The sequence below is a fragment of the Corvus cornix genome, chromosome 18, assembly GCF_000738735.6.
Source record: "Corvus cornix cornix isolate S_Up_H32 chromosome 18, ASM73873v5, whole genome shotgun sequence".
Taxonomy (NCBI): domain Eukaryota; kingdom Metazoa; phylum Chordata; class Aves; order Passeriformes; family Corvidae; genus Corvus; species Corvus cornix.
The window spans coordinates 10,024,678-10,046,411 of NC_046347.1; the positions used below are offsets into that span (position 1 = coordinate 10,024,678).

Here is a 21,734-nt window from a genome sequence, read left to right on the forward strand (position 1 = left end):
TTTGTTTAATCCTCCCCTGGTACAAGGTGCGTGCTGTGACGCCCAGGTGCGCCGTGTTCAGTCGAGAAGCACGCTGCCAATGCCGATTATCCGGAGGCCTTGGATCCCGGGAGTGATTCCTCCCAGGTAGCTCATCCAGCTGCAGCCACCTGTGCAGTATTTCCTGCTTGGCACAAGGCGAGGTGCCGCAATGTTCCTGCCACAGGCAGCCTGGGGAATCTGTTCTGAGTCATTTTTATTTTTGCAAAAATAGCTAAAAGTTGGTCGGTCAGCTCTGGGTGGGTCTGGCTGTAGCAGAGCTGGAGGGGAGCAGAGAGGCTGCAGGTCCCGGTGCAGTGGTGAGCAGGGGCTGGGATTTATCCCAGGGAGGCTCCCACCTCCTCCAGGGAGATGTGCACAGCATGGGGTGGGGGCACAGCCAGCACAGCCCGGACTCACCTGGGAATTTGGTCTGAAAAGGGTCAGAGAGGGCTCAGAGTGCAGCAGAGTGGATGCCAAGCGATGGCCTCACGCTCTGCCGGGGTTTGGATGTGGTCTGGATGTGGATGTTCCACGGGCCCTGTTCCGACTCGCCTTCAAATGGCCTCTGAGCATCAGGGATCAAGAAGTTTTGTTTGATGCTAATGAATGAATTTGCATTATAAATAAAAGCCCTGGATGACTTTCCCTGTAATTTAGGGAGGAGAGAGTGTCCTTTGAAAACTGTGTGGATTGTTTTTGTTAGCTGTGTCATCCTGGCATCCCTCCGCAAAGCAAATGGAAGGGACAGAGGTTTGTGGGTTGTTAGGCTCTTTTGAGGTTTGCTGGGTTTTTCCGTGTGGCTGCAGGTGCAGTTGGGGGGGGGGGTGTCCCTGGGGGACGCTGTGGGGTGCAGGGCCACCCCTCAGGAGCGGGACGGGGTCTGGGATGGTGCTGCCTGGACGATGTTTGGAGAGGCTGGGATTTGGCACAGAGACCACGCTCAGCCTGGGAGGGGCCCGGGAGCTGCTGGATGCCAGCGGAGGTGCCGGAGGGCAGGATTTGGTGGCGAGTCTTCCCAGGAAGCCTGAACATCAACTGCCTTAGGGGCTCAGCTCAACTTTGGTGCTTCATTTTCTGCCAGACTCCAGTTTTAGCACAGGGTGATATCCTGCTCCATTGCCCTGTGGAGAGTCCCAGACAGGGGACTGGGATGGGGCTGAGGTCTCCCTGACCATGCTGTCCCTATGAAGTTGGTGGCTCAATTCTGTGCTGTCCTCGGCCCAGCTGGGCTCAGCCCCTGAGGAGGGGGTGTTGGACCCTAGCAGAGCTGCTCCTTTCAAGTTCCCGTCCATGAAGAAATCCAAGAAAATTACAAAGGAATTTTTGTTTTGAAAATAAAGGCAACTTAGCTGCCCTCAAACATGTCCAGAGACCTAATCTCAATGATTGGAGCTGTGGGGATGCAGAAGGGTGCTGAACAGGACCTGAGCTCATGGGCTTTGTTGGGGCAGGGCTGAGCAGCCTCTCCCAGAGCTGAGCCCCCTCCCACAGCTCAGCCCCACGACCCAGCGCATCCCACCCCCGTCAGCTGATGTACCGAGAGCCTCCAGGCTTTATAAATTAACACTCTGAGCTATGAATTATGAATGGAGCCACATCTCTGATCACTGCAATGCTCTGCTGACAGCCCAGGAGCTGCTGATCCAAGTGACAGCCCAAAGCTTTTAAAGATGTGAACAGCAAAAGCTGGGAATAATTTACTTTGCAAGCTACAAACCTCTTGGCCTACAGATGGGGCTCATCGTATTCCCTCTCCTGCCTCCTCCTGTCCTGTTCTTCTCTTTTGTTTCCCAGTATTGCCTTCTCTGCTCTCCCTCTTGGTTTGTCTTAAGGGATCTTGTCCTGCTTGGCTGTGTTGACCATCCCATGGGAGCTGCATCCTTCACGGCACGTTCCTGCCCCAAGGTTGTGGTACCAGCTGGGGACAGCTGGGTCCTGGCCATCCCCAACCCAGGCACAGATCCCCACAGCATCCCCACAGCCAGGGCAGAGCTCCTGGTGTAGGACCCAGCGGGATTTTGGCAGATCTCTGCAGCTTCATCTCCCTTTGGCCATAACTTTGTGTTCAAGACATTGTATTCCACAGCTCCATCTGCTCTGTGGAGCTCTGCCACAGCTCCGTCTCTGCCATTGGTCTCTGGGGGGTCTGTCCTTGAACCTTTCCATCTCTGGAGGCCAAATCCTGCCCTAAGCAGCTGGATGTGCTTAATCCTGGGTATTCCTGGGGTTTTTTGCCTTCTGGGTTTGTATGGATTCCTGCCTCCTCACCTCTGGGAGCAGCTCCCTCTGGCAGCCGGGCTGTGCTGCCTGCTCTGGCAGCCGTGGGGCAGCGGGAGCACAACTAAATTTAGGCAATGAGCTTCCGACACTTGTCAGTTGTCACAAATGAGGGCAGGGCCCTGCATGTCCCCCTTGTGGTGCTGTGCCCCCTGCTGCACTTAGGAGACAGCCCTTGGCAAGCGGGAGGGAGCACGGGATGGCAGGAGGACAGGGTGGCAGGAGCACAGGATGGCAGGAGCACGGGGTGGCAGGGACACAGGATGGCAGGAACATGGGATGGAAGGAACATGGGATGGCAGGAGCATGGGATGGCGGGAGCACGAGATGGCAGGAACATGGGATGGCAGGAGCATGGGATGGCAGGAGCATGGGAAACTATCCCAGCCTGAGCAGTGGGTGAAGGGAAGGGGTGCTCCGTATTCCCAGTCCTTTCCAGCTGAGCCGTTGTGAACCACGCAGCAGAACAACTGCAAAGCAAAACCTTGGTGTCTGGAGAAGGTGCTTTGCCCCGGGCTGGGGCACAGGAGCACTCCCTGACTCTGTTTCTTCCCTTGCACAGGGGATGCTGTAAGGAGGTGAAGGATGGACTGACAGAGCCCCAGCAGTTTCTTCTCCACCAGAAGGCTGAGGGGCTCAGTCTGCAGGGAAGGAGCCGTTTTTGGACACAAACATCCTCTGGCTGCGGTGAGGGGAGAGCAGCCACCGCCGCGGATCAAACCCACTCCTGGAGGGGAAAATGCCGCTTCAGTTTGGTGTCTAATTAGATATTTACCAGGAAGGAAGGAAAGATATAAATAGGGTGACAGTGACTTCAAAGGGTGTTTTTTGACTTCTAAGAATAACACCTTTGCTGGCGCCAGTTTCGGGAATATCAGCTGTGCCTGGGTGTGAAAGACGGAGGAGGTGTCGCAGCTCGGTCGGCAGCCAAGGGAGCAAACCCAGACCCCCGGCCCCCCGGCCCTGCCCCACCAGCTGAGGAAGGGACCGAGCCCGTGGAAGGCTCAGCTGCATCCACAGGGACACAGCAGAGGGAGTTTGGGGAAGACGAAGCCGCTGGTGCCGCAGCGCGGGTGGGAGGGGACGTGTGGCACCATGGGGACCCTGTCCCTGTCCTCATGGGCGGTGCTGGGCCTTGCCCTGGCGCTGGTGGGACTCTGGGCTCCCTGTGTGGTGAGCATGCAGCCCAACTTCATCGTCATCCTGGCAGATGATGTGGGTTGGGGGGATCTGGGTGCCAACTGGGCGGAGACAAAGGAGACCCCGCATTTGGATCAGTTGGCTGCCGAAGGAACAAGGTAATGACTATCCCCCTTCCCTGCCCTCTCCAAGCATCCCTGGTTACTCTGTCCTGCAGCACAGGGGAATTCAGCCCTGTGGGACTGGCAGGCAAAGGGATTTCATTGGTGTGGGTTTGGGTGCATGGGGAGGGCAGCCAGAGCCTGGTACCTTGGGGAGCAGATCCATCCATCCCTGCCGGAACCTTCATCTCCCACTCCCTGTCCTCATCCCCAGAGCAAAAGGGGGAGTGTGCAGGGCAGCAGGGAGGGCCAGGGCAGTGTTAGAGCACACAGGGTCTTGTGAGTTGAAGGGTCTTTTCATTTTGCAGGTTTGTGGATTTCCACTCAGCTGCGTCCACGTGCTCCCCGTCCCGTGCCTCGCTGCTCACGGGGCGCCTGGGTGTGCGCAACGGGGTCACGCACAACTTCGCCATCACCTCGCTCGGGGGCCTCCCCCTCAACGAGACCACCCTGGCTGAGGTCCTGCGGGAGGCTGGGTACAGCACAGGAGCTATAGGTAATGCCCAGAGTGCCAGGGGGCAGCTGGGGAGGTGGCAGGGGGTGACAAAGATGCCCTGGCAGAGGAGGGGCTGCAGGTACTTGGGTGAAATGCTGGCAATGAAAGGAAAATCTGAAGGACCACGTGAGGGAGATTTCACACATCCCCCTTGGATTTTGCAATGCCAAGCTTAAAATCTTCCTTTTCAACGGCACTGCCGGAAACCCAGACTTCTCCATTTAATCTCTAATTGCTTTACCTCACGAGGAATGTGCTGGGTGTTCCCGAGCAAACAGGACTGTGCTCGGCGGCTCTGCCATCCTGCATCCCACACCACGGGCAGTGCCACTCACCCCGTGGCTTTGGGCACCCTCCTGTCACTGTGGGTCCCCCTCAGCCAGCACAAACCCTTTGCACCTGCAGCTCCTGCTGTTGTGCTGGCAGAAAATCCCTCTGTTCCTCCATTCCCCCCCAGTTTTTGCAGTTCTCCCTCTTGGTTTGGTGTGTTCGGTGGGAGCAAGCGCGTGCCGGGGGTCAGAGGATGAAGCTGGATGCTAGGGAGGGGTTGGGAAGCCGTCTGCTCAGAACACAAACACATGAAAGAGCCTTTTAAGGCTGGAAACGGTCGCTTTGCACAGGCATGAGATACCTTATGCATTTTTTTGGGGTTTTCTGCAAAAATAGATGGCATTCTGGAACCGCGGCCAGCACAAACAAGGAGCCTTTCTTGTAGCTTGATTAAAGCCCCCAGCACTGTGGGCACCTCGTGGGTGAGGGCTGGCGGTGGCCAGAGCTGTGTCACCTCTGAAATGATGTTCTGTGGCTTCCCCACAGGCAAGTGGCACCTGGGACACCACGGCCGCCATCACCCCAACTCCCGCGGTAAGGGCTGTGCCAGCGGGGACGGGCCAAGGGCCCTGTGGTCACCTTGACCCTGCTGACCCCCTCGCTTGCCTCTCAGGCTTTGACTACTACTTTGGGATCCCCTACAGCCATGACATGGGCTGCACAGACACCCCTGGCTACAACCTGCCGCCCTGCCCGCCCTGCCCGCGGCATGGCACCGGTGCCAGGTACAGGGCACGCGGGTTCCAGTGCTGTCACGGGGAGGTGGGTGTTTGCAGCAGTGTCCCCAGCCCTGAGGCTGCCCTTGGCTGTGGTTACCTCCCCTCATGCTCTGTGAGCCCAGTTTTCCCCTGCGGGGTGAGGGCTGGGAGCATCCCGTGCCATGGGGACATTGGCAGCGCTCCCTTTCTTGTCCCCTCCCCGGCTTTCTGGAAGCCAGGAGAACATCCAGGCTCCATGCCTGCTCCGGTGACAAGCCTGGGGTGGCTGTTCCCAGCAGGGAGGCGAGGAAGGACTGTTACACAGAGGTTGCCCTGCCTCTGTTCGAGAACGTCACCATCATCCAGCAGCCCGTGGAGCTCGGCAGCCTGGCCACGCGCTACGCGGACGAGGCGTCGCGGTTCATCCAGCGGGCCAGGTGAGGGCCACCCCCTGCCCCCTGTCTGTCCCCATGGCTGGGAGAGCTCCTGGGTCACTGCAGGACTCCCCCGCACCAGGGGAGATGGGTGTTGTGCTGTCGTTCGGATTTGGGGTGTCCATGGCTTGGCTTCCTGCTGGAGGAGGCGGCACTGAGGCTGTCCTGGTGTCCTCTAAAAGGGGGCGTGTGTTTTTAAAACCACCAGTTTTGAGGAAGGTCAAAGCCTTTGAGTGAGGCTGTGCCTCCTTCCTGGGCGGAACGTGCATGATGTCAAGGCTGGTGGGGATGGGAGGGAGGCAAACGCTGCCATCCGTCTGTCCATCCCTGCATCCCTGTGGAGGAGCTGGCAGGGGGGTGGTGGAGATGCCTCCATGGGTGTGAAGTGCTGGCAGGGGCATGTGAGCAGGTGCTGAATGGTGCCCAGGGTGGGACCAGAACAGCACCCGGAGGTGTTTGAACACGCCCCAGGTGTGAGATTGGACCCATTTTGAGGATAAAGCACTCCGAGATCCCTGGGCTTCAGGATGTGCCTCCCCCAGCCCCACAGAACAGGAGGTGCCCGGGTGTGTTTGTCCCCGAGGAGCAGAGTGGCTCCTCCGAATGATGCCCCCGAGCCCTGCTGACGGGTTGTGTAATTTTAGTCCCCATTATTGGCGGATTACGAGCTGTGACTTTGCAAAATGCCTCCCTGCAGAGTGAGGAGAGGAAGCGCTGCCGGGCAGCCCTGTCTGAGCCCGTCCCCTGCCTGCATTCCGGGATAACGCACGCCCGGGGAAGGGGGGTTCTCGGGGTAAGGTTTGTGTAACAGAGCTGAATGAAGGGCTGGGCAGGGAGCAGCCTGTGGGGAAATGGCTCTCTATAAACCTGGGTGCCGTTTTGTTGCACAATACCTGTAGTTTATCCCTTATTGGCCATGGGGTGGCTTGGCCACGTTTGGGATGCTGAGGATACCCAGGCTCTGGGCTGTGGGGCAGCAGCAACCCTTTCTCCTACCAAACCTGCAGCCCTCTGAGCTGCCAAGATGCTCTTTGGCTGTGAAGCCAAGTGTGTAAGCTCTGGGTTAATAGGACAAAACCTTTAAACTCCCAGAAGTGTTTTGAGGTTATCTGCATTCATGGAGAACAGGATTAAGCAGGTGCCTGCCTTTTCTCCCCTTCCCTTTGATGGCTTATTCCAGTTTTCCCCTGGCTGACTCATTCATTACAGGGCAACAAAAGAACACTGGATTTGCCACCTCGGTGTTTTTTTAACCAGTCAAGGTTGAGCAATTTGTGACAGTGAGATGTGGCACTGCTAGAGCACAAGTGACCGTGGGAGCAAAAGTCAGGGACTCCTGTCTTCAGTTATTGATTAAACGTTTGCTGGATCTTCAGGACAATTCCGAGGTGTCCGTGTGGCAGATGACAGGGACGTTCAGCTGAGCATCACAGCCATCCATGAGTCCATCTGGATACTGGAGTGGTGCTCCTGAGTGGGATGCGAGCCAGGGGAAGAGGCTTTCCCTGCTCCAGCGTCTCTGGCATCCCATGGGAAGAGGTCTCACAGTAGCAGTTTGCAAGGGGCACAGGAGCTCTCCTGAATCCCCGCGTCCTGCAGGGATGGGCAGGGTGCCAGGGGGACACAGCCCTCCACGGGGCTCCGGTGTCATGAGGGGGATGCAGCAGCTCCGGGCAGGATGGGGTTTACTCATTTTCCATCCAGGTGGGTGACGGGCAGAGGAAGGAAGTGCTGAAACGCATGTTGGAAGGGCCCTGAGAGCTTCCAGGAGGCAGCCGGGGGAGGCCGGAGCCGGGCGCGTGCGCGGGCAGGGACACGTCCCCGGGATCCGGCCCCTCCCCGCCACTGGCCATCCCACCCTTCCCCTCCGAGGTCCCTGAGGAAGAGCAGGCCTCGTTGGAGCAGATAAATATAGCTGTAAACAAGCAAACAGGACGTGTCCTGTGATGATTTAGGAGCGAGCAGGCAGCGGGGCAGTGCATGGCAGCAAACATGCCGCGCTGCCTCTGCGGGACTGAGTGGCACTGCCAAGGCCATACCCAGGGTGGTGTGGGCATCCTGCTGTCCCCATCCTCTGCCCACGTCACCAGCTGGGCAGGGGGACAAAGGGCCAAAATGGGCCCCCTGAGAGAGGGGAGGGAGGTGTGGGTGTGTGCACCAGTGTGGGGTGTTTGGCCACTAGAGATGGAGGAAGGGGCAAGTCCATCCCAAGTGGGACGACAGCTGACAACAAGGGGACAATGGGGAGAGGTTTAAGTAGGAGCAGGGGAGGCTCAGCTCAGCCAAGCTTCCTCCCTGTGAGGGCGGTGGGTGCCTGGAGAATTTGCAGCTGGGTGATGCACGTGGGGTGTTTTCCCCCAAGGAGCTGCAGGGGCAGAAAGGCCACTGGTTTATGTCCCCAGGCTCAGCAGTGCCACCACCCCAGTGACCTCCTGCCACTGCCATCCCCTGAAGGCTGAACACTGTCCCTCTGTCCCCTGCGCAGTGACAGCGGACGCCCCTACTTCCTCTACGTGGCCCTGGCCCATATGCACGTCCCGCTGACCCCCCCGCTGCCCCCCGCTCCGGGTAGGGGCATCTACGGAGCCTCCCTGAGAGAGATGGATGCGCTGGTGGGACGGATAAAGGAGGTCGCTGACAGCCACGGGAAGGGCAACACGCTCCTGTGGTTTGCAGGTACAGCAGGAAAACTGGGGCTGGGGGTGACGCTGGGGACTGCACCTTGGGGTGGGGCAGGACCTGTGTCTGTCCCCTGCCCTCAATGCTCCCATTGCTCTGTGGATGGGGAGCAGTCCCAGCTGGGGACGGGGGTCCTGGGCTGCTGTGGCCACTCAGCTGGGTGCCCACCCTGCCACCCCCCTCAGCTGCGGGGCTGAAGTGGTGGGGCCGTGACTCATTAAACCACAAATCCTCGCTCATTAAGAAGCCCAAATCCGCTCTCTGTCACTGAGCAGCCTCCCTAATGAGGATGTCTTGCTCCTGATGACAGGAACTGCTCGCTCGGCCTCTCATTAACACCCCAAGCTGGTGGCACCGTGCCCCCCCTGCCCTGACCTGGCGGCACTCCAGCCTCTCGCCCTGCACTCAGCCCCTGCAAACAAACTTAAAAACCAAAATCCATCAACCAGCTGCTCTTGCTCGTGTGGGGAGGCATCACAGGAGTGGCAAGGAGGGATGGATGGGTCACTTCTCCTTGCCTACCCCCCACGGTGGAGGTGTCCCCTCTGGTCTTGGTGTCTCTCATGGGGACATTTCTTTCTCTCGAAGGTGACAATGGCCCCTGGGCACAGAAGTGTGAGCTGGCAGGACGCCTGGGGCCGTTCGTGGGTGCCTGGCAGAGGCAGCGAGGTAACGTGGCAGCGTGGGGGGGTCCCAGTCCCCGGGGGCACGGGGGGGCTGCTCCACAAAGCCCTTCACTGCCCATCGAGGGGATGTGGGCAGCGTTCCACCCCAAGCCTTTCCCTGGCTGCTGCCCTGGGCTTGAACACGCCAGAACACATTTTTAATTTCAAACAGTCAAGTTTCCCCCAAAACTGCTGCAGGGGGTGGGCTGGGGTCCCCGTTAGCCCGGAGCTTGAGGTGAGTGATGATTTGGAGATGGGATGTTGCCATCTGCCCCGTCAGGGTCTCACAGCCCCCATCCCACCCTGAGCAGAGCACCCACCACCCTCCCCATGCCCCGGGACTTTGCTTTTCTTTCTCTCCACCGTTTTGTTGGGGTTTTTTTGTTGAGGTTTTTTTTCACTCTTTCCTCCTTTTCCGGCCAAGCCATCTGCTTGGTGGGTTTATTTCGGCCGAGGCGGCCAGAAACATTCATGAGTCAGGCGTTTCCCACTTCTGCTTGTATTACGCGGAGTTAACGTGCCAGGCTCGGCTGCCCCTGCCCGGGGTCAGCAGCGAGGGGCTTCCTCCTCCGCTTCCTGACGCCCCGGCCGTGGGACCGCGGCCGCTCCCCTGGGCAAACTGCGCTGGCTCCGTCCCATTCCCAGAGCCTTTCCTTCGCCTGGCCCCGGCATGGAATCGTAACCTTAATTTTCTAGTAAACAAAACCCGCTGACGGCCCCGGGTTGTTGCTCTTGAGCAACCCACGGTCACAAGCCCGAGCAGATGGTACAGAGACTGCGGCGTTCGGGAACAGGCGAGGAAAACACGGCCCCTTCCCAGCCCCTCCTGCCTGCGGTGGAGGCTGGGGAGGAGGTCGGGCTGGCAGAGCGCTCCGAGCTGGCTGCAAACACTGGCGGCGAGGGTGACTTCGGAAATCCCTCGGCCGGTGGCTGCACGGATGTTTGGAGAGCCGGCCCGGGCTGCTGCCGGCTGGGCTGGCACTGCCCGCACCGCCCGGGGCTGCCGGGGTGGGATGCTCGGCCCTCCCAGCCCCGGGGATTGTTCCCCGGCAGGGAAAGCCCCCAGGAGTGGGAGGGCAGGGCAGGACGGACTGCTCCCGGCTCTACATGTTTCTATGTGTTTCTATGTGTTTCTATGTGTTTCTGTAAGTTTCCTGTAGCTCCGTGTTTCGTTTTAAGGTCCAACCCAAATTCCAGGGATGTTTTCCACTCATTTCAGGTGGTCACTGGAGTTGGGAGAGAGCAGCGTATCCATGTGTGTTCCCCGTTCCTCTGTGCTTCCCACAGCCCGCAGCCCACCCCAAAAACTCGTCTCCCACCTTGGGGCCAAGAGTCCAGCAACAGGGAGATACTGGGAGAGAGAGAGACATTTTGGGGATATGATGCTGGGCATATTTTGAGGCAGGTTGGGGAAGTTCCAGACCTGGTGTCCCTGTGCTGAAGACCTGCTGTGTGTGTGGTGGGACCAAGGTTTTCATCCTGCCACGGGAATGCACAGTTCAGCTTTCCTGGAAAGCCTGGAAAGTCCCCGCAGCAGCAGGGCTGCATCATCCCCACTCTGGAGAAAATTCCCTGGTTGGGTTTGGGTGTTTCAGCCCTGTTTACTTCCCAAAGTGTTAATGTGACCTCATTCCCAGGCTGCTCTGACCTGACCAGCCAGAGGTACCGGGGTGGCTTGGTCAGGAAATGTCCCTCTGATGTCCTTCCAGAGACCCTGACCATGCATGGAAAAACCCTGGAAATGCACCCAGGAGGATGAGTTTTTTCATATTGTGCAGAGAAGGGGATTCATATTAATTGCTGTAATTGCTGTGATTTCCTGGGGTGTCTGAGGGCAGGGGGAAACACCAAAAGTTTGGGTGGGCAATGGGAGAGATCGGGGATGTGCTTGGTCCATGCCAGCGTCAGAAACCTTTTCCCTGGGCTAGTCCCTGTGGCACCTGTGCCACACGTGTCCTTGTGGGCACGGCAGCATAGTCTGGGAGCATGGATCAGCCCGAGGCATCAGGCAGTGACTCCTGGAGAAGCCGGGCCGGGCTGGGGACAGCGCGGGGACTCTGTTGGCTGTGCCCGGAGGAAATGGCTCGGGGCGAGTGCCGTTGCCATGCGCACGCTGAAAGGCAGCGCACAAAGGCTGCTCCTGGGAAGTTTGCTCGGTGAATCGCGTTGGGATTTTCTCTTTGCCCCATTCCCAGCTCCTTCTCCCTTCAGCTGCCTGGGGCCCTTTGGGCTGCAGCCAAGGCAGAGGCTCTCCAACACCCTTCCAGCCGTTTTGATGCTTGGTGTTCCCATTTCGGGGCTCAGCACCCCAATTTTGGTGCTCAGCACCCCAGTCCCAGTGCTCAGCACTCCAGGCAGAGGAAGGGACTAGGCAGATCCCTGTGCATCTCAAATCCAAGGGCAGAGCAGGCGTGCACTGGGTGCTGTCAGGGAAACGATGGATCAGGTTCATTAACTGGCAGCAGGGTTATTAGCAGGATGGTATTTTTAATGAGGCAGGTTTCCAGCAGGCCGGGGCGGGGGTGGGGGGGCTGTTGGTGCTGAGCCCTGCAGAGGACAGAAGCCCCTGGAATAAATTCCTACATTTCCTGCCTGCTCCATTCTCTCACCTGGCATCAAAAGTGGCTGAAAATGCGATGGCTCTGGCAGCCGCTGCATTTCTCATCACTCACTGGAGCAGAGAAACACAAACCAGTGCCCAGCTGAGACCCCTTTCTTTTCCCTTTCCCTCTGAAAAACTCCTGTAGCTCTTCTTCCTTCCCTGGCCCAGCGAAACCATTCTCCTTTGGGGTAATTTACACCATCTCTGCTCTGCACAGTTTCCCGGGGAAACTCCGGGGTCAGGAGGTTTTCCAGTAGCAGCAGGATGCCCAGCGCTGCCCTGTTCTCCTGCAGGTGGGAGCTCAGCCAAGCAGACAACCTGGGAAGGAGGGCACAGGGTGCCAGCCCTGGTGTACTGGCCTGGCCGTGTCCCTGCCAGGAGGACGAGCCACGCTCTGCTCAGGTAAGAGCCCCTCGGAGAGCGGGGTGGCCCCATTGGGAAGGACCCCTGTCCCTGCACTGTGACCCAGGTCATCACCTGGATTTTGGCAGCAGCAGCTGCCTGCACTGGTTCTTCCCTGCCTTGTGCCAGACTGTACTTTTGTCCTCTCCCAAGACTTAATGCTTCAGCAGAGAGGAGCTGAAAGGGCTTTTTGTGAGGCTGGAGGGTTGGCGCTTGCAGCCACCGGGCTCCGTGTGCTCCTGGCCGCGGTGGCCAAGGGCCTCCCGATAATTAAAAGATGACGATGTTCTCTCTCCCCACCAAGGAGCAGGCTCAGGCTTTGTGGTCTGTGAATGGCTTTATGTGGAGGAGGGTGCGGTTGTGGGCAGGGCTGGCCGGAGAGATGGATCTGGCATCCCCTGCAGGATGCGGCCGGGCCGGGATCCGGCGGCAGCGAGGGCGAGGGCTGCTGCCCCCCGCCCGTCCTCACTGGGGAGGGCGGCAGGGAGGGTCTGTATTGCCCCTCTCCATGCAGCACTTGGACCCCTCCACGTGGAACTGCACCTCTCCTGACAGCCCTCCCTGGCAGAGGGCGTGGGGCACAGCCTGTGCTGGGGCAGGGCGGGGGGAATGTCCCCTTTCATCCCTGGGGTGGTGGGGCTGGAGGGTTGTTGGGCATCTTTCATCCCTGAAGCACACAGGGTGATGGGGCTGGAGGGGTGTTTGGTGTTGGGAAAGAATGTCCCAGCTGCTGGAATCGAGTCCTGACTGGTGGGCCCTGGGGGCAGCGTTGGGTGTTTCTAAGGTCCGTGAGATAAGCTGGAGACACTCATCCGTTCCACAGCCCGAGGGCAGCTCTGGGAGCTGGATTTTTGCAGGCGGGGGAAGGTTTGAGCCATAAGCTGAGTCACTGGTGTCTGGCGGAGGGGATGGGGTGCACGTAGCACCCCATGGTTTTGCCTCCAAATCCTTGCCTGCCGTGGGACGTGGGGCAGAGCTGCCAGACCCTGCCCACTCGGGCAGCTGGGGCAGCATGTGCAGGGTCAGTGCCCGTCCCCATCCCCCTGTGCCACCAGCCTTTCCCTGCAGCCTTGTCTCCAAGCCCAGGAATTCTGATTATCTAATCACAGACCTTATCTCCTGCATTTCCCAGCTCCAGTCTGACAGGTTAGACAGCTGGAAATCTAGAAATCCAGCAGAGGCACGTGCAGCACTCCAGGTGCTTGGAAAGTGACTGGAGCTCCCCAGGAGTCACAGAGCAGCTGGTGTCCCCCACGGCAGAGCCTGGCACTGCCACAGGGCCATGCCCAGCTTTGCAGGGTGATGCCCTGGCATCAGGACAGGGCACCCCCTCTTTGGGAGGCAGCACAGAGCCAGCTTGGGGGGCGTGAGCAATGGGTCATGCTCAGGAAAGTGTCACCACTGCGATCCCAGCCATGGCCCGAGGTGAGACAGGGAATGTGGAGGGACACCGAGGGACAGGGAGGTGCTCACAGGACAGGTGGCTTTTCTCTATGCCTCTGTCACCCTCGGGGACAGCCCCCAAAGATGAACATGTGCAACAGGGACATTGAAATCCCCCCAGTTGAAGGGGAAGACCGAGAGGCTGGGGAGGGAATGAAATGTGTGTGCGGGAGAGGCTGGGGAGCCCTGTGCACACGCAGAGGGACCTCAGCCTGGTGGGATCCCCGGGAAGAGCCAGGGCTGGGCAGGGAAAGGCCTTACCCATCTGCACGGATCTCCTCTTCCCCTGGGGTTATGGAAACACCTGGCTCGGGCAGGGAGGCTGCTGGGACTGCCCAGGACCTCGTGGCTCCGTGTCCTGCCTGGCCAGGGAGTGCAGGGGTGAGCGAGGGTGAGCGTGCCCAGGGGCCGGGGAGCTGCAGCCAGCAGAGAAACGCTGATGCCTCACCACAGACCAGCACCTGCACGCCGGGCTCTGCACAAAACTGCCTTGTCTGCTTTTCTTAATTATAGTTAATTGCCAGAGCCACCCACTGTGCTTCTGCCCTTCCCTGCCCCAACCCGAAGTAGGGCACGGAAGAAGTAGGTCAGGAAGGTGGTGAAGGAGGAGATTGCACCATCCTGGCTGTGCCGGTGGCGTGGGGCTGGGCAGGTTGGCTGAGCTGCTGGGGTTTGGGGAGAGCTGCTGCAGCTGCCTGCACCCTGCCATCGCCAGGCAGGGCAGGGTTTCCCTGCCACGTCATGCCTGGGATGCCGGGATGCCCAGCACTACGGCAGGGCAGTGCTCCCGCCAAGTCCTGCCCGGGTGTGGGGATGCCCACTGTCTCACAGGAAGGAAGCTGCTGTCCTTGGGCACTGCCAGGCCCTTTTCCCTCGGTGTTCAGGCAGCAGCAGGATGGCTGAGTGTTGATGTTGAATGTGTTGAATCTTTCTTGGCAGGGCAGGGGTTGGCAGTGGGGCTTTCCCTCAAGCGGGGCTTTCCCTCAAGCACTTCTTTCCCAGCTTGGCTCCCAGGATGTGCCCGCTGGCTTTGATGCCAGCTTCCACCAAAATCCTATTTTTCATGTCTTTTCCATGGGTTACACCTGCCCATGGCTGGGGGAATTTTCAGCCACCTCTGCCCTCAACCATGTTGTCCTCCCACCCTGGTGATGCTTTCCAGAGGTCCCATCCACTGGTCAGGGCTGCTTGGGAGCATCCACATGCATTGAGGTGGGAGCTGGATTGGGGAGGTGCTGGGCACCCCTGGGACCAGGGACAGGCTGCCCAGGTGAGCTGCTGTTTTGGGGGACCTGCTGTGCCCCCAGCGAGGTGCTGCAGGGACTGCAGTGGAGAGCCAGGATGTTTTTGGGCACCTCCCGGCCGGCCTGGCCGGGGGGGCCGTCTCGGTGAGCGCCGGCCGGGGCTGCCTCGCAGCAGTGTTTGTTCTTATTTGTTCTGTCTCTTAGCAGCTGAATTAAAACTCGTTCAATGGGAGAGCTGGGGGCTGTTAAACCCAGGGCTCTTTCCTCTCTCTGCTCACGCAGCTGCCATCACACACTGGGCAGGAGACACGCGGGGGCAGGGTCATAGTGGTGGCAGAGCCATAGTGACCAGGTCACAGTGCCAGGACCACTGCAGCACCCCGGTGACCCCAGTTCCTGGTGCTTTTGCTTCCTGTACCAATTTCCTTGCTCCAGCCAAGCCCTCAGAGCTGCTGGCACGGGAGTTTTGTAGCCAGAGGGGTGAGGGTTGAGTCCCCGTCGGCAGCACTGCAGCTGTCACCTCCTGTGCCACAGCCTCGTCCCCGAGGGCAGCGCTGCGATGTGTCACTTGGCCACGCTGATGTCCCGCTGTCCCCTGGGGCCATGGGACACCCTGGTTGTGGGTGGTTCCTTTTAGAGATGTGGGGTCACCTTGTGACTACATCTGTGAGGGAGGGATGCTGTTGGTGGCACCAGGGGGACGGACACTTGTGCCCCACAGGATGTGGAGGGTGTGGACTGGATGTGGGGGCTGCGAGCAGGATGTTCCCATCCCACTGGAGTCGAGTCTGGACCCCTCTGGGACACAGGGCCAGCAGAGGGGGAGCCTGTGCCCAGGCTGTGAAGGGCTGGGAGCAGGGCTGGGTGATCCCCATCCCACCCCTCCTGCAGCCCCTTCACACCACACGGATGTGCCAGGTGGGGACAGGCAGCAGGTGGGAAAGTGGGGACTGTCCCTCTCTGCATCCTCACGGAGCCGGCGGGACTTTGGGCCACCTGCCCCTTCCCCGTGTCCCTCTGCTCCGGGAAGGACTGGGGTGAGTCCCAGGTGCTCTGCTGTGGCTGAGGCCCTGCACAGGCTGGAAAGGCTGAGTGGGTCTGTGGGACACGGAGCAGCTCCGCTCTCCTGTTCTATCCTGGCTCGTGCTGCGCCCTGCAGCAGCCACACCGCATTTCCTGGGGTGCCAGGAGCTGCTGGCACCAGCCTGAAAACCCCTGTGCTGGCACTTGGTGCAGACGGTGACTGACCTGCTGCCTTCCCGTGCCCAGGGGGTTCAGGAGGGCGGGAGGGGCTGTGGGTGCAGGGTTTGCCAGGCACATCCTGACTGAACCCGAGCAGCTGGCTGGGGGTGTGAGGGGTGTGAAGCCAGGGCTTGCCAGGAACAGGGCTGGGTTCAGCCTTTTCGGCTGTTGGGAGCTCCTCTTGTGAGGGATGTGGGGCACAGGTGAGGTTGAGGGGACCCTCCATGGATTCTCACTCCTTGCTCTGATGACAGTCCCCTCTTTCCCCAGTGTCCTGGACATCTTCCCCACGCTGGTGGCCCTGGCTGGGGCAGCGCTGCCCCCAAACAGGCGCTTTGATGGCTTGGATGTGTCCCCAGTTCTCTTTGGCTGCTCGGATGTAGGGCACAAGGTAAGGCAGAGCCACTCCCCCGTGACAGCCCCTCCTGACAGCAGGAGCCTGAGCTAAAACAGGTGAGTGGGGGTGGAAAAAGGCTCAGACTGGTGATGTGCAGATCCACGGGAGCGTCAGCCCCTGGCCTGGAGGAGGAGAAGGACAGCTGGAGACGGCCGGGTGCTGTACCAGGCTGGGCTTGGGATATCAGGGTAAAAGGGCTCTGGGCTAATGAAGATGGTTTTGTGCTTCGTTCACAAATCTGGGATTAGAAGTGGAAGTGCCTGTGCCTGCAGCTTGACACCTTCCTGTGTGCCTCAGAGCTGTGTCTGTGATCCCAGGGACTCCAGCCCAGAGATGCTCAGGCTTGTGGCAGCCTGCAGTGCCCAGCACAGCATCTTTCTCATCCCAAAAGGTACATCAAAAGGGGGAGATTCCAGGGGCTCAAACCTGGTTATACCCATTTATTTACCATACCAGATCAAGGTGTAACAAACGCCTTCTCCTCCCAGCTCTGGGGTGACAGTGTTCCAACGGGACAGCCCACCCCATATCATGTCATACAACCCGCTGCTGGCAGCTCCTTTAACCCCAAAACCCACAGTTTGCAGGACAAGCAGGATGGCCACACGGTTGTCTCAGAGTTGCACGAGATTTTTGCAGAACCAAAAGAATTTTAAAAAGGCGGCTTTAATAGCAGTCCCATGGATAAATCCTGAATTTGCTTTTAAAGTACACCCTCCTGCAAGCACCATGAGCCAGCTCCCAGCGGGATCTTGGATTTGCTTTCTGTGTCCATCAGGGGTTTGGTATTTGCTTTGTATTTATGGAACCCTCTGCTGAACCGGGAGATGGAGCAGGGAAGAGGATGGGATGTGTCCAGCGGGCTCCACTCTGCTCCTTGGGATTAACCCTGCTCTGCACGGGCAGCGCTGGGAGCAGGGCACTGGGGGGCTGCTGGCAGCCATGGTTTGCTGGGAATGATGGTTTTCTGGGAGCGATGGCGTGCTGAGAGTGGTGTTTTTTGGGAGTGATGGTTTGCAGGCAGCCATGGTTTGCTGGGAGCAATAGTTTGCTGGGTGTCAGGGTGCAGCCATTCCTGTGTGGAATTCCCCCCAGGGGGTGGGATCGCACTGCCGTGGGATGGGGTGACCTGGGAGGGGACACACAGCCCCGTGGGGTGGTCGGGAGCAGGCGTGTCCCCGCTCCCTCCCCTCCTGGCTTCCCCCCTCTCACCCTCTGCTCGCGAGTGGCCGATAGTGACCCCTGTGCAGGGTTTCTCTTGACACAAATCCTCCTGAAAGCAGCTCTCTCGCTCACTCCAAAGCCCAATTTCCACACATTCCTAATTGGGGTGGCTGGAGCTCCCAGCGTGGGCTGCCCGGGTGACATTGTCCCAGTGTCCCAGCCTGTGCTCGGCACTGGCACAGCCGGGAACGGGGCTGGGGTGACACCGAGGTCCTGCTGAGAGCGAGGGCTGTTGTCAGGAAAAATAAACCACGTCCTCCAAGGAGCACCGAGAGTACCAGGGGCAGTAAATCCCTCTGTCCGTCAGCTGAATGTGAATAGCCCAGAGCACCAAGTTCAAGCAATGAATTTTCAGGGGAGAAAAGGCTTTTTTCCCTCCCTTCTCTATCTTTTATTTATTAAAATAATAGTCATGGATTAATGGAAGAGTTCCAGACCTGGGAATGTTTCTTGATTCAAAACAAGCTCCTTAATTATGCAGTAAATTATAACATATTTTCTAAATGTGGGGTTTTAAGAGGTTTAGGAACATGGTTGTTGGTAGGAAGGGAGGTTTGAGTGCCCTTGGCAGCAGCCCAGCTGTGCTGTTTAAAGGTGTAGGCAAAGCTTTAAGGCTGGAGACAGATGAATTGGTTCAGTTCCTGGTCCCTTGGCTTCATAGGGCCTTGAATATTTGCTGATTCTTCCTTTGGAGCTCTTTTATCCTGCCTGAGGAGTGTCAGCAGAAGGGGACTCTGCAGCAGAGCTTCCTCCTTGCACCAGGCTCACCCTGCACCACTTCTTCCTCTTTACACCCTTCTTATTTCTCCCCTAAAACATAAAGATCCAACCAAATTCCAAAAGAATTTACCTTGCAATGGAGGGCAATAAAGGAAAGTGAGAGGATTTGGAAATCACCCCCTACCGTGAATCCTGGCATTTCTTGGATGAGGTTCCAACCAGTCCCGTGAGGCAGTGGCTACATCTGGACCAGGCAGTGTGGGATGGACACCTCTGGGTGCCTGGGATCCCGGGAGTGCTCTGCCAGGCAGTGTGGGATGGACATCTTGGGGTGCCCAGGGTGCCTGGGATGCTCCCTGAGGGGCAGGGCTCCGTGCCGGGCACCTGCTCAGGCACTGCTGCGCTCATCAGCTGCGAGTGCTGTTACTAAACTTGGCACTGCAGCTGCCTACAACTCCAGCAGATGTTTCTAATTCTTAGCACAGTGGAAATTTCTTGAATCACTTTTAACTCAAATTCCCGGGGAGGAAACCTCAAGTGACTCATCCCTCAGTGAAGGCTTTGGCTCCACGGCAGATATTATCAGAGAGAGGAGCCGCTGGAGTGTCCAGCTCACTTGTCTCCTCGCTCCCCAGTGCCAGAGCAGCTGTCCTGTGTGGATCAAGTGTCCTAAATACCAAAAGTGAGAGATTCGACCCACCCTTCCCTCCTTCCCTTGCTCCTCAACTCATTCCCTGGCTGTTGTCAGGGAAGGGAGCCCTTGCACAGCGGGGTGAGTCAGACGGACAGGAGGGATGTGGGAGCGATGTTCCAGCACCTCACCTTCCCCTCTGCCTCGCATGAGCTCACCCGCAGCTCGTGGCTGTGCTGGCTCCCGGCTGGTGCTCAGCTCCCTTGGATGTCCCCACTGCTGGCGGAGCTGTGAGCACCCAGGGAGGTGCTGAGTGACACAGAGCACCTGAGACCACCCTGGCTCCCAAATATTACACAGGCATTTAGTGATAGGGCAAGGGGGAATGGTTTTGGAGTAAAAGGGGGAGATTTAGATTGGATGTTAGGAAGAAATTCTGAATTTTAAGAGTGGGGAGGCTCTGGCACAGGTTATCCCAAGAAGCTATGGCTGCCCCATCCCTGGAAGTGTCCAAGGCCAAGTTGGACAGCCTGGGACAGTGGAAGGTGTCCCTGCCATGGCAGAGGGTGGAATGGGATGGGCTTTGAGAGTGTTCCAACCCAAACCATTCTGGGATTTTATGATAATCTGCCCTGCTCTGCTGGAAGCCCCCCCACCTTTGTGATCACTTTCTTACCATAGAATCAGGAGGAATTCAGAGGCTCCTGCCAGGCCAGGAAGGTCCAAGGGAGATGCTGGTGTTTCCTGGGGCCCTTTTGCCATCATTCCACCCTTCAGCAATCACAGATCTGTTGGTTGCTCAGAGTCCAAGGCCTGAATGGTGTCTGTGAATGGGTGCAGGGGTGGGATGTGGCTCACCTGGGGAGGGAGTGGATCTCATGGAACATTCTGTCCTTCCTGCAGGTTCTGCTCCACCCCAACAGTGGTGCAGCTGGGAAGGTTGGCGAGATCGAGGCACTGCGGCTGGCTCAGTACAAGGTGTTCTACACCACAGGTACTGTGTCCCTACCAGAGGTAGTAAAGTCTGGGAAAGAACCTCTGGAATTCTTAGATCCCTGCAGGTACAGATGAAAACCCCACAGGTTAATTCAAGCAAGAGCAGACCCAAGGATGTGCTGACCCGTGTCTGCAGGATGGTGCTGCAGCCTGGGGTTGGCCTCAGGAACGCTCTTGGAATAAGAGCTGGGATGGGGTGGGGATGGGCTGTCCTGGGGGGGTGAGGAGTACAGAGGTGATCCCTGGACCCCTGTGACCCCAGGGGTTTTCTCCCATTTCCTCCCTAGGAGGGGCCATGGCCTGTGACGGCAGCACTGGGCCGGCAGTGCAGCACCAACCACCCCTCATCTTCAACCTGGACCGTGACATCCAGGAGCAGGAGCCTCTGGATGTGGCATCCAGAGAGTACCAGGCAGTGCTGCCTGCCATCAGCAGGGCTTACGCCCAAGCTCTGCAGGACATTGCAGCAGACAATGTCTCGGTTGCAGATTATTCCCAGGATCCGGCTGCAATTCCCTGCTGCAACGTGCAGCACGTGGGCTGCCGGTGCCGCGGGGCTCACGGAGCCACGCTGGATCCCCACGTGGAAAAGAGAACACCATGGCTTTGTCTCTAAGCAAATAATTGCTCAGGCTGCTCATTTCCTGAGTCTGGTGTCTGTGAACTCCAGGCCAGAGGTTGGCCATGGGGAGGGATGGAGGCTGCGGTTTCCTCTGCTCCGTGCTGGGAAGGGGGAGGTGAGTTGGATGTGGGACTGGGGGAGCACACAGAGGGTTCCCTTTGGACCCTGGGCATGTGGAAGGCTTTTTGTAGGGCTCTCTATCTGGGAAAGAGACAGTTCTTGGATTAAAAGTACCTTCTGTGAGAGCTGGCTTTGGGAGAGGATTCCTCTGGGAAATTTCCTTGCCTTTCCCCTAAGAAGAGACCTTACAGGAGCAGCTGGTGGGAGCACAAGGCAGGGGAGGACAGGGCACAGCCTCTGAGCAATCAGCCCTTCTGGGGCAGAGACTCTGAAGTTTGGTGGCTGCAGAGAGAAAATTCCTGGTTGGCACAAGGGGAGTGCTCTGGGAACGGAGCACCTGCCCTGCCAGCTGCCTGCTGAGGTTCATTAGCGGGGTCATGGCAAGACCCAGCTCTCTGTGGAAGGAAGGAAGGAAGCAAGGAAGGAAGGAAGGAAGGAAGGAAGGGAGGAAGGGAGGGAGGGAGGAAGGAAGGAATTCGGAAGGAAGGAAGGAATTCGGAAGGAAGGAAGGAATTCGGAAGGAAGGAATTCGGAAGGAATTCGGAAGGAATTCGGAAGGAAGGAAGGAATTCGGAAGGAAGGAATTCGGAAGGAAGGAATTCGGAAGGAATTCGGAAGGAATTCGGAAGGAAGGAATTCGGAAGGAAGGAATTCGGAAGGAATTCGGAAGGAAGGAAGGAATTCGGAAGGAATTCGGAAGGAAGGAAGGAAGGGAGGAAGGATGCTGGACTCGTGGTGCCACAGTGGGGTTCAGGGGCTGTGCTGTGCCATTCCAGGCTTTGGGAAAGGCTGTTCCCTGAGGGTGGCAGGGAGAGAACTGGGGCTGCTCCCCATCAGCTCTGCAGGAAAGAGAGAGGTGTAACTGGGGGGTTTTGGGGAGGTCAGGGAGAGGTCCCTGCCCAGGGGTCTCCCAGCAGATCAGGGCTCCAGGCAGAGGAGCTGCTCCTGCCGATCCCAACACAGGCACAGATGGAGTGAAACAGCTCCTGTGGGGCCATTTCTGGGCAGGTGCAAAGGCCTGGGGAGCTGCAAAGGCAGAAATGAAGGTGCAACTGAAACTTGAGAAACCACTGGGATTTCTCAGCAGCTGAGTGAGGGTGTTCTGAAACAATTCTGGATTCTGATTTACACACCCACATCTTTCTTTGGCCATAAGAGGACTTGTGTGGACTCACCCATGTGGGCTGCCC

At 58.4% G+C, this 21,734-nt stretch overlaps 1 protein-coding gene and 1 long non-coding RNA gene across 3 annotated transcripts; one reads left to right on the plus strand and one right to left on the minus strand.

Moving 5' to 3' along the window:
* Positions 1–907: 907 nt before the first annotated feature.
* Positions 908–20,664, plus strand: ARSG (arylsulfatase G). Of its 2 annotated transcripts, none has more exons than XM_010410069.4 (11): positions 908–3,596; positions 3,908–4,095; positions 4,912–4,959; positions 5,039–5,150; positions 5,420–5,560; positions 8,043–8,233; positions 8,825–8,905; positions 11,797–11,905; positions 16,105–16,225; positions 19,710–19,800; positions 20,090–20,664. In XM_010410069.4, exons 1-11 carry the CDS (start codon positions 3,394–3,396, stop codon positions 20,416–20,418), a joined length of 1,614 nt encoding a protein of 537 aa, XP_010408371.1. In that variant the 5' UTR covers positions 908–3,393; the 3' UTR covers positions 20,419–20,664. The 2 variants fall into 2 exon arrangements, with proteins under 2 accessions (XP_010408371.1, XP_010408372.1); XM_010410070.4 differs by having other exon boundaries at positions 909–3,596; positions 5,423–5,560.
* LOC109146058 lies at positions 17,791–19,245 on the minus strand. The gene is made up of 2 exons (XR_002047829.2): positions 18,360–19,245; positions 17,791–18,265 (listed from the first exon to the last, which is right to left on the minus strand). It is a non-coding gene; the product is annotated as an uncharacterized LOC109146058 (long non-coding RNA).
* Positions 20,665–21,734: the final 1,070 nt, after the last annotated feature.